Genomic DNA, 18,181 nt, shown 5'->3' with positions numbered 1-18,181 from the left:
ACTGCTCTTGCTAAGGCTTAATGTTGACAACGACGTCTGGATTGAGTCCCATGAGCTCACCTAGGTACTATTTCGGTGAAACTAGAATAACCCATCGAGGTTACTAGAAAAGGTAGAAAAAAAAAGTGCGAGTAAAGTTTCGTATTTTGTACGAAAACTTTAAGTTAAGCTATGTTGATTGGCCGAACTATGTGAAGCTAAGGTAATGTAATATAGTAATAGATTGTTACATGAGTTAACAGGTAAACCTCACCCACATCCCTTGGGGTACCCCTCTGTCATCTTTTAGTGTCAAACGGAACTACTTAGTAGACTTAACTTAATTTCGCTTGATTCTAGGAATGGATGATCGCATGAAAAGAATTCACAGTTTCTAGGAATTCACAGGGCTTCTAGTCTAGCTTCACTATAGATTAGATCTTTATCTGCCAAGTCTTTCAAGATGGTTGGCAGTGACCTAATGTCATAGACTTAGTACCCAGTTAACGCCAGCTGGGCCGTTAGCTCGAATACCTTGATAATATTAGTATTACATGCGGCTGTGGTTCTACAATTAACACCAGTAACTGCGATTAAAATTTATATATTGTGACTTCCATTAAGTAACAAAATGAATGAAGTTCCAAGTGAATGAATGAATCTACCACCGGATCGGAATCGCGACACACTGAAAAGATCCGGCGAGAAACTCAGTGGGCAGTGTTCATGGGTTGGTTCGCTCGTGAAACTCTTCGTCGTACTTAATCGACGAGTTCGACGAGAACGGTAACCGGTGCTTATGGTACCTAAAAGCACCGTGAGTGGATCGGGAGGATCCGAAATGACGTGCTTTGGGCAACGTTGACTGCTTTCCATTCTGTCCGCAGGATCGGGAATGTAGTTACCGGCAGCCACTATGAGAGGGTTCTCGTGTCGTGCCGCTTTATCGAAGTGGATGCATTGCCCCGTCGCGGTCGGATAAGTAATTAGCCGCGGCCACGATAAGAGGGTTTTCGTGTCGCGTTGCTTTGTCAAAGTAGCGTTCATACGCTTCCTTAAGATATTTACATATCGGTATTAAATTTAGGTCGTCGTGAAGGTCTACATTTCTCACATACCACGATGCTCCGACGACTATCCTGCAGAGACGTGGTTGGATGACCCGGAGAGAGCTGATGTGTGTACGGGTCGCATGAGCGAACACTACATTTGCATAGGTCAAGACAAAACGTATGTAAGTTTTGTAGAGTGTCACCTTATAATGAATGGACAATTTACTTCGCTTGCACATCATGGGGTAGTGTCGACCGAGTAGGAACGCAGCTCGGTCGCGTGACTTAATTTGGGGCCCAAACGTCATCCCCCTGTCGAGAGTAAGCCTAATTTATTGAAGTGAAACTTCCTTATCGGCGTTGGAAAAAAATTTACCGTCACATTTTTCGGTTACGCGTCACTTTTTTCCGTTACGCGCCATCTGTTTTGTATTCATGTCTATGATAATAAAATCCTTTTGTTTAAACTTTATCTAATTTAACTTTTTTGTATTCATGTCTATGATAATAAAATCCTTTTGTTTAAACTTTATCTAATTTAACTTTATTTAACCAATTTCTAGAAAGTTGCATGTAGATCATTTTTCGAAAAATAAGGCCATAAACAAGTTTCACTTCTTACGTGTGTACACTAGTACACGCACACATTTTTTTTTAATTGCCTCTGTGTACGAGCATACGGCCCACCTGGTGGTGAGTGGTTACCGTCGCCCATGGACTTCAGCAATGCCATGGGCAGAGCCAAGCCGCTGCCTACTGAAAGTAAGTAAGTAAGCCTTCGAAGCGCACGTTATCGACTGGCCAAAGATTTAAAGACGGGAATGGAATTACCGCGCCTAATTGGTGATGAGATACTCGCTGTAGTGTCGGGACGGGCCACCCCTTTTGAAGAGCACGGCTGTGTTTTTCGTGGGTTTGATGTCAATCCGCCACTTCCGGAACCACTGTCCTAAATTGGCGGCCGCGATCTGGAGTTTACTGTGCACGAACGACATCTTCCTGCTCGAGTAGTAGATAGTTGTATCATCCGCGAAAAGGGCTAAGTGAGTCACCGGCGACCGGGGTATATAAGCATAAATAAAATAAAATAAGCAGATTAAAAAGTAGCGGGGAGAGAAGGTGGCCTTGAGGGACTCCGGCCGAGAAATGCCGCGGGAGAGCGCGAGCTCCCTCGACTCGATACCGAAACGAGTGGTTCGATAAGAAGTCTAGTATGATGAGCACGAGACTGTCACCATCTGTATTACACCTGTATTGAAAAATACACCTGTATTTTTCGTGCTAAATCCGTTTGTTTACACAACCAAAACTCAAGTGATGCTCGGGACCTTCTATCTGGGTAATACCCGTAAATTTTGTCAGCCGTACACTGTAAGCTTACTAAAATATCAAATATTATGCATATCTTAGAAAACCATTATTATTCCCCTTGTCTTTCCGCTTCGGAAATGATTGTTACTTACATCCCGAAAGAAGTAGTTACATAATTCCTGGATATGCAGAGCTAAAGATCCTGATTTTCGTAGGATATTAAAAAACACTATATTCATTGCAATTTCTATATTTTATTATTTAAAACAAGATAATGTTTTTGAACCTCATTCAATTTTTCGTTTAAAATATAATTGCACCTATATTTATACGTCTCCCGTTTTTGAATGAGATCCAAATCCATTCGTTTACAAATATTTCATATACACGTGAATTAAATAAATAATTTAAGGCCTTATCTACAATTAATAAATAATATTGATACAAAAAAAAAAAAATTATCGTATTTTAAAACTTTATAATGACAATATTCGAGATGGTCTCAACGTTAATGTAAAATATCTAGTGTTTACTATCCGCCAACTATGAACAAGTCGTTAAATATCACAGGTTATATAAAAGCGCGGAGCTGACTTCGTCTCACTTAAATAGCTGTTTAGCGTAGTGCCATATTCTAAAGAAGTATTCGTCGCGACGTAGCAGGGAACCGCGCGCGTACGATCGTATATCAGCATCCATGTTGTGCTCCCGCAGCCACGAAGTCGTGGTCTGAGTACTGAACGATGTTGGCTCCGTGACCTCAGTCTGTTCGCCTGGCTCCTCGTCGGCATGGGAACCTTTCAATTAATATTTACACACATTAATATTTACAGAAACGTATCTATGTAGCATATAATTTAATATCGAGCAGTTCGATTGTAGTGTTTTAAAATTCACAAACGAACAGTTTAATTATACTTTTTTACTGGTGGTAGGACCTCTTGTGAGTCCGCACGGGTAGGTACCACCACCCTGCCTTTTCCTACCGCGAAGCAGTAATGCGTTTCGGTTTGAAGGGTGGGGCAGCCGTTGTAACTATACTGAGACCTTAGAACAAGGTAATATAGGTATATCTCAAGGTGGGTGGCGCATTTACGTTGTAGACGTCTATGGTCTCTAGTAACCACTTAACACTAGGTAGGCTGTGAGCTCGTCCACCCTTCTAAGCAATAAAAAAAAACAAATTGGTTTTAGTGGGGAGCATTCCTGTTTTAGAGTTTATGTACGTATAAGCTTTGATATCCAACTATTTAACGGTAGGTAAGTGAGTCATGAATTCGTCTCTACTAAGTCGAAATAAAAGTTACTGTACCTTCTCCTGGTATAACTTTAAAGGGTTCATCTGACTCCAGGGGCTCGCTGAGACCAATCTCATTTCGTGCGTAGATTCTGATCATGTAGGTGTGGTTTTCGCTCAAATCTCTAATGTTGAATTTAAGCGTGTTGACATCGACTTTTCCAACTTCCATCCACATTGTTTTTGTAACATCCCTGATAGCGATGTTGTAACCGAGAAGTGGAGCCCCACCATCCCATTCTGGTGTACCCCATGAAGTCATAACGATGTTGCTACCAACCATTCTTATTTCAAGAGGAGCCGTCGGCGGCGATGGCACAGCTGAACAAAAGAACAAATAGGTTTGGGATGTGTAAGCTTGCTTTTTGTTTATTATACATTAAAAACACCTAAATATTATAGTGAATATGGACTATTAAACAGGCTCTAAGGACCACTTTAAATATATTTTTTCGTAATATCCATGTATACAAGGTATGCCTTACGTTACGTATGTTTTTCTTGTGATTGTACTCTGTGTTGTGTTATAAATAAAATAAAATTTGTTTATAAACTAAATGTGTATTCTTTTCGAGAGTGTGATATACAGGGTATAATAGCTTTGTGTTAAATTAAGATATGGTTTTTTTTAAATAAGGCGAAACTGTCTGTGAAGTATAATGTGTCTGTGAAGTATAATTAAAAAACTAATTGAAATCTATATACAGTAGTTTTTGTATGATGCGCGGAGAATGTGTCTCGTTTTATTTATACATATCAATGGTAAAAAGCACCTACACAGAAACTAAAAAATCACTGTAACATTTCTTATATAATTTAATTTATGTATTCGCATATGCTGTAGATAAGCTAGTTAACAAACATTGTTACACTATTGTTATTCCAGTACGAGTAACGCCAGTTGTCGTCAAATAGCAGAAAAAAAATATCAAAATATCTTCTCCGTCCAGGATGACCAATCCCTCCCAATGTGCGCAATAAATTTTTTGCAGTTGAGTTCATAAGCACAGAATCGCTCCATTTCGGTGCACTAGCATTAACCCACTCTAGGATCGGCTTGATATCAGCATCATTTTCCTGGGGTTGCTGAAAAGAAGCCCTTCCATTCATCGCTAACATCCGTTCTCAGATATACTCTCTACTCTCTGATATACCGTTAACCTCGCCTTTGATCTCCCATCACGGGCTTGTGAGATGGAAATCGTTGGGGCTCTTCAACTACCAGCCAGCACCTGTCCCGCAACCCTGGACATTTACTCGTTTCCCTGTTGCAGCTGGGCGGCATTGGTCGCAACTTTACTTCCGAGTTTCATGTTATGCTGTACCCCTCATCGGGCAACTCAACCGGAGCTTGAGCTCAATCACTATTCCAGTTTATATCTCATCCACGGTCTTCCTCACATTAGCCAACTGAACCACAGCTTTTATAATCCAGTTCTCGTGCTGTTGCACCTACTCTTTCATCTTTGTCAGGTTTTTCTAATTGTATCTGTCTAGTCCTTTATGAGGAGCATCTGTTCATACAGGCTTCGGAACTGCTCCTCTCTTTTCCACAGCAGGTGTTACTCCAGCCGACGAGCCTGATCCTTTAAACGGCGAGATTTTCCTTCTAGTCGCGAGCCTATTCTTGCTGGCGCCGTGACTTTTCTTATAAAAACGTCATCATGGCATCATCAAGGTTAGGAGTTACCATTGCCGGAAAACATCAAATGTATGATTGAATTCACTGCCGCTAGTTCGCTCTGCTATTCCTCGGTCTGCGTTCCAGAACCTTCAAACTACCTTTTGTCCAACTCTTGCTGCCGCTTACCTCGATAATACTAGTCGTTTTGATATTCGTTTTTTTTTCTATTTCACAACAGATGGCGTTACACGTAACCGCACAGTTTAGGATTGGTATAATATCTGAAATTGCTTATTAAACTTTATTAAAAAAAGTTTTACTTACTTGCATGTTTCTCTAATCGTACTGATTGTGATTCTGTTGGCAAACTAACACCAACAGTATTTTCTGCTGAGATTCGGAAGATTATTTCATCTTTTTCCTTAATATTTTCAATACAATGTTCATGAACTGAACCACCTACGGTGACTATTTTAGTCCACGATTTTCCTTTGACTGTCTTAAATTCAATTATATAGTCTGAAATTTACATGAGAAGTATAGGTATTTAAATCAGTTATTTTTTAATGCATAAATGATTAACACTATACTTATTTTTTTTATTCTTTATTAAAGCCATACACCTATTAGGTTAAGTCGGCTACTATACGTATTAAAATGGAAAAAAATATTTAACATAATCACATATTTTTATTTATAATTTATATATCCGGATTTATAAGACATCATGCGTATACATCCTGTTTATAGCAATCGAGTCTGCGTTTTGCTTTGAAGGGATAGCTCTTTTATAAAGCAATTGAGATTTCGACCTCATGTCTCAAGGTGGGTTGACGACATCCAGATTGTCATGGCTCTGGCAACTATTGCCTACTAGGTGAACCATAAAATCCTCTGTCCACTTAGGGCATCAAATCATAAAACTAGTCTGAGTGATAATAGAAGTTGTTTTGAAAGGACTTAAAATACAGAATACCACTAAGAGGCTTATTTTTACTTTACTATCAACAGATAAGAGTGAATATGATTTATCTTTATAGACAGACAAAGACCAAATTAGGCCTTTTAAATATTTAGGATAATAAAAATACTCACTGGTAATTGGACTGCCGCCATTACTCTCTGGCTCTGTCCATTTTAGCGTTACTGATCGTGACGTAGACTCACTCACTACGAAATTCCGTGGCTGGGACGGCGGTGCTGAAAATTGGCATTTAAAATGTGATCAGTATCTAAAATGACAAAAGAAATTCGAATAAACACTTAAATTAACATTAACACTTACTTAGCGTTTTTCCAATTGTTATTTTGTCATCTGATGTGTACGGAAGACTCGTTCCGATTTCGTTTCTAGCGTATATTCTGAACTGATATGTAGTGTTTATCGATAACTTTTGGATTCTAGCTGTTGTTTCAGTAACAGTTGTGATGGTTTTCCATTTCTTCCCTTCTTGTTTTATTTCAACCTTGTAATCGATTATTGGTGATCCGCCGTTTTTCTCAGACGGGAACCATGTTATATACACGGATTCATTATCGATACCATACAAACCTAGTGGGCCCAGTGGCGGCGAAGGAACGTCTAAAATAAATGAATAATTTAAACATTCATAGTTTGTAATTTAACTAAAATGTTTGCCTGTTACTGAGCTTAACTAACATATTTTATTACTTAATTAGTGTGAGCTAGAATATAATAATTAACAGCTTCACTTTTTTCTAAGTTTGAGAATTAGAGGCCCGGAGGCCTTTCCAGTTTTACCAGGGCAGGTGGGCAAGCAATGGAGACCTAACAACTCAAGAATAACTGTTTCGCGAATCAATCTACTACCGGATCAGAATCGCGACCCGCTGAGAAGATCCGACGAGAAACTCAGCGGGCTGATGTTTAGGTTAGGTGACTTCACTTATAGCACTACCAAGGTAACATTACGTATAAATTAACATGACTTTCAGACAAATAAAAAAGACGGCTTGTCGATTTGATTCATATTAAGACATATTACAAAGTAATATGTCTTAATATGAAGATGAGTCATAAGACAGACTCATCTTCATCAACATTTTTTGGATCATTTTATGACACTATTTTGACACAACGAGATAAATGTATTTTAAAAAAAACCTCCTACCTAATGCAGTTTTTATAACAATCGGTTCACTTTCAAGAGCTTCCGAAAATCCAACAGGGTTTTGTGCTATAACGCGGAACATATATTCACAGTTTTCATTGAGTTTTTGTATGCAATATGTTTCGACGTCTCTGTCTACATCTGCCACTTTTATCCATCGATTATTATCGGGTTCATGTTTTTCGATGGCGTATTTTGTTAGCTCTAGACCTCCGTCATCTAAAGGTGGTTTCCATTCAATTGTAACTGATTCACGACTTATTTCGCGCATTATAACAGGGCCTTCTGGTTTACTAGGTTTATCTGAAATAGAAATTTAGAAATTAATCAAAACTTTTATTTTATTTAAGGATTACTGGTGGCCCGGAGGCCTTTCCAGTTCCACCAGGATAGGTGGGCGAGCAAAGGCTCAGCCAGAAGGGGTGGGATTTGCTAACAGCTGCCCGAGCGCCTCTGAAGGAGACCTAACAGGTCAAGAGCAGCTGCTTCGCGAATGAATCTACTACCGGATCGGAATCGGGACCCGCTGAGAAGATCCGGCGAGAAACTCAGCGAGCTGATTCATGGGTTAGGTTGCACGTCGAACTCTTTGTCGAGTTCGACAATCAAAACTGTTCAATTAAGAGATACTTACGATTGCATTAGTACTGACACTTTTTAAAATCTTTGAAGATGAACTACTTACCGTAGACCTTTAGTGTGACCTCAACTGAAGAAGTTCCAGCGGTATTGGAAGCTTCAATAGTATATTTACTTGAATGAGAGCGCTTCAATTCTTTAATTCGAATTACGCTAGTTTTTTCTTTTGTTGTTATATTATATTCTTTATCATTTTCTAATTTATTTCCATTCTTATACCATATTACTTCAGGTGGCGGTATTCCTTCTATTACAGCTGTTACCAACCATTCATCTCCAACTTTATGCTTCTGTTTGATATCCTCATTAGAAATGGTAATTACAGGTTTTTGTTGTATTCCAACGACGCAAGACGTTTCAACTTCTCCATGATCATTAAAAGCTATACATTTGTAGGTTCCAATAGTTGTTTCAGTTACAGTTACAACTAATGTTGCTACTCTGTTTTCATATGTTGCTTTAGCAGTTTTAAGTTTCTTTCCGTCTCTGTACCATGTAACCTTAGGTTGAGGAACTCCACCGAAAATACACGTTAGTTCAATATCCTCATTTGGTTCCGTTGTTATATTTTTCAATGGTTTTTCTACAGTCGGAGATTGGATTTTCGTTTCTTTTATTACTTTATAATATTCTGTTGTTTCTGAAGCATCACTAATGTCCACTTCATTTACGGCATAAGCACGGAATCTATATGAGGAGTTTGTTTTCAAGTTCTGAATAGAGGTTTGCGTTTTGGTTATATTTTTAACCGATATCCACCTGCAAAATTTAATATATTTAAATTATATACAGCTGTTGCAAAATTGCGCATTAACGTGAATGCACTTGCGTCACCCGCATTAACACCAATGACATGAATGAACTAGAATACTCGAAGAAATTTTTAAAACTAATGCGTTCTGTATTAAAACTTACTCTGTTGTATCAATTTCCTGATATTCGACAACATAGTATATGATAGTTGAATTTCCTGTATTTTCTGGTTCGTCCCAACATATGTTAATCGAACTAGAATCTATTTCTAAAATATTAGGTTTCCCTGGCGGAGATGGTTTATCTAAAAAAAAAGATAGAAATGTTCACAATTTTTAGGATTAAGAAAATTATGGAATATAAAAAATAAATTAATAAACATACCAAGTATTGTCACATTCATTTCAACATCAGCATGACCACAATTATTTTCAAGACGTAGTTTGTAGATACCAGCATCAGTGTTTTCTACTTTTTTAATTGTCAAGCTTGCCGATTTTGAATCTATACTTGGCTTAGTATGTTTACATTTCTTTATTATTTTAGAGTTTACGATCCATTCGTCATTTGGTTGTGGGAAAGCTTGATAGTCCACAAGTAGAGTGACGTCGCTTCCCCGTTTAATTCTATATTCTCGTTCATAATCAACAATTTTTGGAGGAAACTCAACCACTGCAATCAGGAAAAATATATTACAATTTTATTATTTTAATATGAATAGATAAGTAGAGTAATTTATGTAATAACAGTTCCAAAACGAAATACCTTCTACTTTTAATTTTGTAGAGCTCTTCGCATCGAGTAGTACACACGTATATTCGCATTGATCATCCTCTGTACATTTTCTTATAATTAATGTTCGCTTCTTTACATCTGATATTAGAGTGAACTTTTCAGTATCTTCGATTACGGATTTCTTTTTGTACCATGTTACATCTAATGTTTCATCAGGAATTTCAACTGTCAAATAGGCGTCTGTATTTGCTGGAACCAGTATAAATTCTGGAAGTCGCAGAGTAAAGTTGATAGAAGGTTCTTCTACTGTAAGTATCGCTGTGCATTTACTGTTTCCAACCTCACAAGAATATTCCCCTGCGTCATCTAAATCACAGTCGTATATCTTCAGTTTTTGTTTTTTACCATCTATGGTTAACTGTATGTGATTAGAAAATTGAATTTCAGAGCCATCTTTAAACCACCTCACTAGAGCATCGCCTTTGGTCAGCTCTATTTCAAATGTTGCTTTGTTACCTTTGTTTACCTTCTGATTTTGTAGGCGTGTAATGATTTCAGGGGGTAGTTCCACTACTGTTACTTCAGCAGTACAAGATTCGTCACGCAAAATGCATGAATATTCACCCTCATCATGAACAGAAGTGTTTCTAATATAAAGTTTGCGAATATGACCTCGTTTTTCAAAATCATATTTATTTTTCTTTGGTTTTATTATTTCGCCGTCTCTTTCCCATACGACATCAGCAGTTTCAGAATTAATTTCAACTTCCAAAATAGCTACGTCCTTTTCTTTAACTTCGAAGTCTTGAAGTTTTCGTATAAATTCAGGAATGGTTTCTTTTACAACTAACATTGTGCTTGTCTCTTGATCTTTTACGATACATTTTATAACACCAACATCAGTAAGCTTAGTTTTCTTTATTTTTAATTTATGAATTCTACCTTCCTGAATTATTTCTCTGTGGTCCATTCCACTAATTTCTTTTTTGTTGTGATACCATTTTGTAGAAACAGTATGCGATGTTTGACATTCTAAAATCACAGTTTTACCTTCCTCGGTTTCGTAAGATTTCTGTAGATGCTTAACGAATGTTACTTTCTCAACATCGATAGTGACTCGGGCTCCGTGAGATGATTTACCAGCACTGTTCGAGGCAACACATTTATAATCGCCTGAATCAATCTCTGAATCTACGTTTGTTATAACAAGCTCAATATTTTCACCGTCAAAGTTTTGAGTAATCGTTTCCGATGGGCTAATAATTTCATTGTTTCTATACCACGTTATTGATGGAACTGGATTCCCTGTTACTCTAGCGACTAATTTTATGGTACCCTTTTCTTTCACCGTGATTTCTTGGAATCGATTAATAAAAAGTGGGGGTTCAGCATTTTCCTCTGTTGGTTCTATAAAAATATATAAAATTATATGAATTAAAATTAAATCAATAAAGTAATATTAATATGGATTAAAAAGCGTCTAATAAGGTATCTGCCTTGATCTATAGTTTTTTAAAATTATTTTATAGTTTAATTAATTATGAGTAACATACCTTCAACAGTAATAACAGCACTGGTTTCCGCAATACCTTCAGAATTCTCAGCTTTTAATGTATAAACCCCTTCATCTTTAACTTTCTTTGGCTTAAGAATTGTTATACTGTGTGTATCACCATCTGATTTGGTTGGCAAGGCCTTAACAGGTTTATTATTTTTACACCAGGTAATTGTTGGTCGGGGATTACCAACCACTTGTGCTGATAGTATAACACTTTCACCTTGTCTAACAATCATGCTTTTTAGCGGCTCAATAACTTGAGGCGGTTCTTTTTCTCCCGTTTTAATTTTTAGAACAATAGGAAGACTGGCTTCGCCTTCTCTATTGACGGCCACCACAGTATAAGTACCCTCTTGGAATTTTTTAACATTTGTTATTTTTAGAACACTGCAGTACATGTGCATATCGGACTCTATGGCTACAGAGATATTTTCATCGGGTACTATTTCTTCGCCTTTGAATAACCACGCTATATCTGGCTCTGGTATAGCCACAAGTCTACATTCTAATAATATATCCGATCCTTCATCAACGTATTGTGCTTTTGGTTTTTTAGAAAAGGTTGGTGGTATCCCTTCCAAAATATCAGCCAACGATGATTCTCTAGATAAGCTTTTCCTTGATAATACAGTCATTTCAGAACCGTGATCAGAAAGAGGAGCTTCCACAATTAGTTCTGTAGTGCTGGAAGCAAATCCTGCCGCATTCTTCGCTACGCATGTAAAAGTACCGGCATCTTCAGGGAACACCTCACGAATTACCAATGTAGCCACGTTATCATCATCATAATACATTTGGAAATCCTGCGAAGGCTTGATTATAGCTGTTTGTCGGAACCATGTTATCTGTGGCCTAGGATAACCTTCAACTTGACATTCGAATTGCACTGTTGATCCATCGGGAGTATGTTTTGGACGTAATTTCTCAACAAATATTGGAGCCATGGATTGTTCTTCTGACGTCGGTTCTGAAAAACAAAAAAAGTTATAGAAAGACGGAAAATATTTACTATTTACGCTAGGTACCGTGTTATACTTTTTTTCTATTATTACCAGATTTTTACATTAAACGTTTGCGAAAAGAAGTAGTAGTAAGTACTTCTTTAGACAAATCGTTCAAAAAAGTTGTCGAAAAAAGTTGAATGAAAATACTAGTCATTAAAGCGTCAGAATTATAAATAATTAAAGAGGTATTCTAATATAGAAATTTGAAAAAGAATCTATACTAATATATAAATCTACAGTATTTTTTACGGATGTTCCGTTATAACTACTGAACCATGCATCCGATTTTTTTTTATTTTTTTTATTGCTTAGATTGGTGGACGAGCTCACAGCACACCTGATGTTAAGTGGTTACTGGAGCCCATACAAATCTACAATGTAAATGCGCCACCCACCTTGAGATATAAGTTCTAAGGTCTCAGGTATAGTTACAACGGCTGCCCCACCCTTCAAATCGAAACGCATTACTGCTTCACGGCAGAAATAAGCAGGGTTGTGGTACCTACCCGCGCGGACTCTCAAGAGGTCCTACCACCAGTAAACTGTGACTTGAAACTTGGTATTCTTAAAGAAAATACATGTACTTAATGGATAGGCTAATATTTATATGAGTGTTGGACTCCCTACACCAATTGCGGGGGCGTTAATGATGAGAATATTTGTGGGGGTGAGAAATAATAATGTTATTTTTAAATGCCCAGCGAAACGGACGGGTACAGCTAGTATTTTTATATATTCGAATGTTAGACCTTTAAGAATACGAATATCCTTCAAATGAATTTTTAACATCGAATCCTAGATCTTTTTCCACCCACTTTACCAATATGACCAAAATATTGCAGTACCTACTCTGTGTAGGTGGATTATGGTGGGAGGCCTCTATTCAATTAGTATGATTACCATTTGTCTTAATAAATTTTTCATGTAGAATTTAGTATTCTAGGAATCGTATAAGCATTGACGATTAGAAGCAGCCGAAACGAGCGATTAATCAAGACTGGCTGGAGTTGCCCGGTATTCTTAATCATTATGTTCTTCAAAGTACAGATCCGCCGTAAAGCTGATAAGTATCATTTGGTAAGAATATGTGATGAATTATACCGGCACTTAAACCACGACCATTACTATTTACAGTAAGTTTTCGTTAAGCTTAAGTTAAGTTTGGGGCATTGTCTAGGTACAGAATCAAGGTCTAACCAACACGGTGACCGCTTACGACTATCAAAAAGAAACTACTGGTGGTAGGTACTGGTGGGAGGACCTGTTGTGAGTCCGCGCGGGTAGACACCACCGCCCAGCCTATTTCTGCCGTGAAGCAGTAATGCGTTTCGGTTTGAAGGGTGGGGCAGCCGTTGTAACTATACTGAGATCTTAGAACTTATATCTCAAGGTGGGTGGCACATTTACGTTGTAGATGTCTATGGGCTCCAGTAACCACTTAACACCAGGTGGGCTGTGAGCTCGTCCACCCATCTAAGCAATAAAAAAAGATATAAAAAAAATTCATTCATCGCAAGCGATACTGCGATACATAATCCGTTCGTTTCTGTATCTGTTATGCAACATAAAATGATTTACACTTTTCTTTCGGGTCGCTCGGCCGAACCTCCTACGGGATTTCTCTCTAGACATATTCTCTAGACCCCTGTCTTATAGTCTTCTAGGTCTTCTAGTTTTCATCAATAAACAATTCAGCAATTACCAACATTCTTTTAAAATTCGTTTTCATATAGCCAATTGATCATACGTGATACCTACATGGATAAAAAACTACTAAGCTAATATTTACTTACTTTCGAAAACAGGTAGTTTATCTATTTTCTCGTTCAATTTTTTCTGCAGATATTGCGTGTAATTATTTTCATCCATGAGATATTGTGCAGGTACCCAGCCTTTCTCTTCCGTTAAATGTTTTTGTACGTACCACCAATCTTGATTGGAAGTGTCTGTCAGGGAAGTAAAATTACATTATATACAAAATATGAACAGCACTATTCATAAAAAACATTCTAATATGGTTAATCTACAACAAACTGATTTTATATTTCCTACAATATAATATATTTTTTTTCCTGCCTAAGCTGATAAGCTTGATAGGCTATGTCAGCGTAACCTTCGCAGAATCTACCACCGGATCGAAAACGCGACCCGCTAAGAAGATCCGGCGAGAAACTCAGAGGGCTGTGTCCGTAGGTTAATTTGCTCGGCGAGATCTTCGTCGCAAGCCACGGGTTCGACGAGAACGATGACCGGAATAACTTCTGCGTATCATTTCTAGTAAGTGTTAAGAATATGTTAACAATGGTACCTACACCAATACGTGCAACGGAAATGGATATTTGAATATTTATAATTTAGTTAGTCAACTACAAAAAAAAAGTTATAGATGTAATATCGTTCGAAATTTCGTACTTCACCGTTCTATTTGTCAACGTAAATAAACATGTAAATAATATAACCTTTGTGTGCCAGATAAATGTTTTACACCTGTTTATTTTTTTACCTCCTGTATTACCGAATGGTCTAGCGCTTTGTTTTTTTTTTTTTTGAATACCCAATTAAATAGACCACTCTTAACGATAAGACCGCCAATTGTACTTTTTTGTATTCAATGTTTTGCATTGTTTGTTTTGTTGGTGTACAATAAAGAATACTTTCTCTCTCTCTCTCTCTCTCTCTCTCTCTCTAAATATTCTCCATCATCGTCATTATCAGGCTATGACTTGGAGAGCTTCAAGTTAGTAACGAGCTTGTATATTTTGGCACGGGCTGTATTTTCCCATTTCAAAGTGTTCCCAAAAATAATAATACCAGCTTCGCTACAGTTCGTATAGCACGAAGCGCGTCTGAATTCGAATGTGAAGTCGACTTAATCGTTGTTATTGTTTGTAGAATTATATGCACAACTTAAGTTTCTAAATAAAACAAAGAAGAAATTCTAAAATAAGCTATATACCATTCTATACCTATACTATTTCTATTTGGGATTCTAGCTACGGTAATTACTAACCAAGGATATATAGTCGTTCGCCCTCAACAAGATTTATAGCTTCATCAGTTTCTGCCACGTACGAATATACAGCAAATACTGTGTCACCACAGCGGACTTCAACGGGCGTATCTGAAATAATCATCAACGTGAACAATAACATCATACGATCGTTACACAAGTAAATCGTTAAAATGTTAAAAAATCTACGTCTGAGTAGAGGCATTTGTACTGGGTCAGTTAACTTTGTAAATTTAAAGTAAGCTAAATATAATTATTTTATGTGTTATGGTATCACTACGTAGACTGCTGAACATAGAACTTATCAGAAGATCAGAAAAACCGGTTGGAAGCGGTTTGTAATCGATGTACCGTATTCGTGCACAATCTTGTTTATTTCCTTTGAAGACAGAATAGCGCACAGTAAACTTAATGGTTAGAGGTTCGTCGCATTTGGATATATAGGTAGCGACAAGGGTACAACCAACTCGCTACACTCAATTAACGACTCCTTTATATATATTTTTTTTAAGTTACTAACATAGATTATAAGTAATTACTATTAACAAAATGTTATGGTTTTAAAAAAAAAACTGAAATAAAGTATTAATAATAATAATAATAATTTATAACCAAGTTTGAGGAAAGACGAAATTTTCTATTAACGAGGTAGCTATTGTAATAGCTTTAATTGTAATAGCTCTGTCCATACTAATATCGCACTTATGCTAGAGGTCATTGGTTTGAGATTTGTTTTATATAGAAACATGTTATCAGTTTTGAAAGAAATACCTAGCTTTTATTTATTTTATTATTTTATCTGACGTCACAGATACAAGTACTCAATATAAGTCCATTGTTTACTTGTATCTGTACATTAACTACATAGGTTAAAAACATTTCATCTTGTTTAGCTGTGAAAAATAAAATTCAGAAAGTACCTGGGAATTCTTGTTCTCGCGAAATACTCATCGTCGCGTCAGCTTCTGCAAGAAAAGCAGCAAAAAATTACAACAGTTGATTCTATTTATTCTATAATAAATAAACAAACCTCACAAACGGTAGAAATGAAGCCTTCAAAAGCAATACCTTTCATGGGCATGGATTAAAAAAAGTTGCGATTTTAAGATTTATGAAACCAATTTTAGAAACTAATTTTAAATCACTGTATTTATTATTAAATAGTTAGTTGAATATGTTAGTTAGTTGAAAACGCTTTTCAAGGTGTTGACATCATCAGTGGCATAAAGAAACGGGAGCCGTTGCTATTAGACATTTTAACCTTTGACGTGGTACTCCCTTCCTCTTTCTGTCAGTGTCATTCATTTAATAAAATATTATATTTTTTACACAGCCTAAGTATGTACAATTTCTGAAAACATTTTTGGATTATTACATATCGTATTGACAAAAAAGTATTAAAACTGCATAAGTAATTATTACCTTCATATTTGGAATTGAAATTAGAAAAGGGTTTTGAGGTTATCAAAAATATTTTATTAAAAAAAACATCAAAACTGACATTTACGTATACACAGAGTATATAAAAATATAGGCTAAAGAATCTCTTGGATTTTTTTTTTTAAGTCGCCGTAGCCTAAAGGATAATACGTCCGGTGCATTCGTATCTAGCGATGCAACGGTGTTTGAATCCCGCAGGCGGGGGTACCAATTTTTCTAATGAAATACGTACTTAGCAAATGTTCACGATTGACTTCCACGGTGAAGGAATAAGATCGTGTAATAAAAATCAAACCCGCAAAGTTATAATTTGCGTAATTACTGGTGGTGGGACCCCTTGTGAGTCCGCACGGGTATCACCACCCTGCCTATTTCTGCCGTGAAGTAGTAATGCGTTTCGGTTTGAAGAGCGGGGCAGCCGTTGTAATTATACTAAGACCTTAGAACTTATATCTCAAGATGGGTGGCGCATTTTACGTCATAGATGTCTATGGGCTCCAATAACCACTTAACACCAGGTGGGCTGTGAACTCGTCCATCCATCTAAGCAATAAAAAAATCAATCATGACGTTATTTTAGGACAAATAAAGATCAAACGTGTTTGATTAAAATTTAAGAATATAATTTCTGATAATTTTTTCTAATTCTATAATCAGTTAGAATCTTCAAAATTGTTTTTCTATCAAATAAAAAAAAAGATGTGTCCATTATGTCACAAGTACAGCCTAAAGAGGTTTATATATTTTGTGTATTGTGTATGTTTGAAATAAATAAGGATAATTTGGAACAAGAGCAAGTAAATTTAATGTTATAATTCATACTTGATGCAGAAAGAAAGTAATGCTACTCCTTAATATTTGGGGGAAAATCTAGTCTTTGTTTTATATTTTTTATATAGGTGAGGTCGATCGAGTAATTTTAATTTGTCAATTTATGCAGATAGTCAAAATAATAGTCATTTACATTATCTAGCCACCATAGCTTAGTTGAAAAACAGCAACACAGTTTTTTTTTTTTCGTTAATCAACCAAATGTTTAATTATTGTCTCTTGTCTGTGTTTTCAACGTAGCTTGAAGGAAATTTAAAAGTAAGTAAGACACAGTTTTTTTATTATACAATTTATAATATATTGGCAATAAGCATTACAAGCGACAATGTTATTTGCGTAGTCTGGATTCATTATTTTAAATTTAAAAGCGTGATCCAAAGCTATTGTAAAATAAATACCTTGTATTATAAGAGACTTTGGTTTTCGTTTTGTTGAAATAGTAAGTTCACCTTCATTATTTTCATCCTTCATTTGTTTTGGTTTGAATTCGACGCTTAGTTCTTCCACTTCGCTTATTTCGTATGTTGGTTTTTTCGGTTTTCTTTTTATAATCATTTCGATGTTTTCTTCAGTGTCACCATCACTCATGATAATTTCTTCAGGTTGACTTTCATCATCAATTTCCTTATGGATTTGCAACAAAGTTTCATCTGCAGCTTCTATAATTGACATTTTCTTTTTCGGCTTAACTTTAATATTGCTTGAAAAGGTAGTAACTTCGGTAGCACGAGGTTTTACTTCAAATTGCACTTCATCTTGGTCATCTACGATGTACTTTGGCTTTTTCTCTAGTTCAATACATACAACTTCGGATAT

At 36.4% G+C, this 18,181-nt stretch overlaps 1 protein-coding gene across 1 annotated transcript in view; it reads right to left on the bottom strand.

Moving 5' to 3' along the window:
• Positions 1-2,942: 2,942 nt before the first annotated feature.
• Positions 2,943-18,181, bottom strand: part of Titin2 (titin-like protein) — a 54,270-nt gene continuing 39,031 nt past the window's right edge. The window contains 15 exon segments of the mRNA NM_001098373.1: positions 2,943-3,119; positions 3,650-4,000; positions 5,610-5,782; positions 6,359-6,463; positions 6,549-6,815; positions 7,396-7,698; positions 8,081-8,793; positions 8,950-9,091; positions 9,172-9,459; positions 9,553-10,929; positions 11,076-12,047; positions 13,878-14,030; positions 15,095-15,285; positions 15,288-15,304; positions 17,690-18,040. Coding sequence (NP_001091843.1) covers positions 2,943-3,119; positions 3,650-4,000; positions 5,610-5,782; positions 6,359-6,463; positions 6,549-6,815; positions 7,396-7,698; positions 8,081-8,793; positions 8,950-9,091; positions 9,172-9,459; positions 9,553-10,929; positions 11,076-12,047; positions 13,878-14,030; positions 15,095-15,285; positions 15,288-15,304; positions 17,690-18,040 — 5,580 coding nt within the window.

The sequence above is a fragment of the Bombyx mori genome, chromosome 1 (assembly GCF_030269925.1).
Source record: "Bombyx mori chromosome 1, ASM3026992v2".
Lineage (NCBI taxonomy): Eukaryota > Metazoa > Arthropoda > Insecta > Lepidoptera > Bombycidae > Bombyx > Bombyx mori.
The sequence above is the reverse complement of the archived record's forward strand: the minus strand, read 5'-3'. Positions and strand labels throughout refer to the sequence as shown.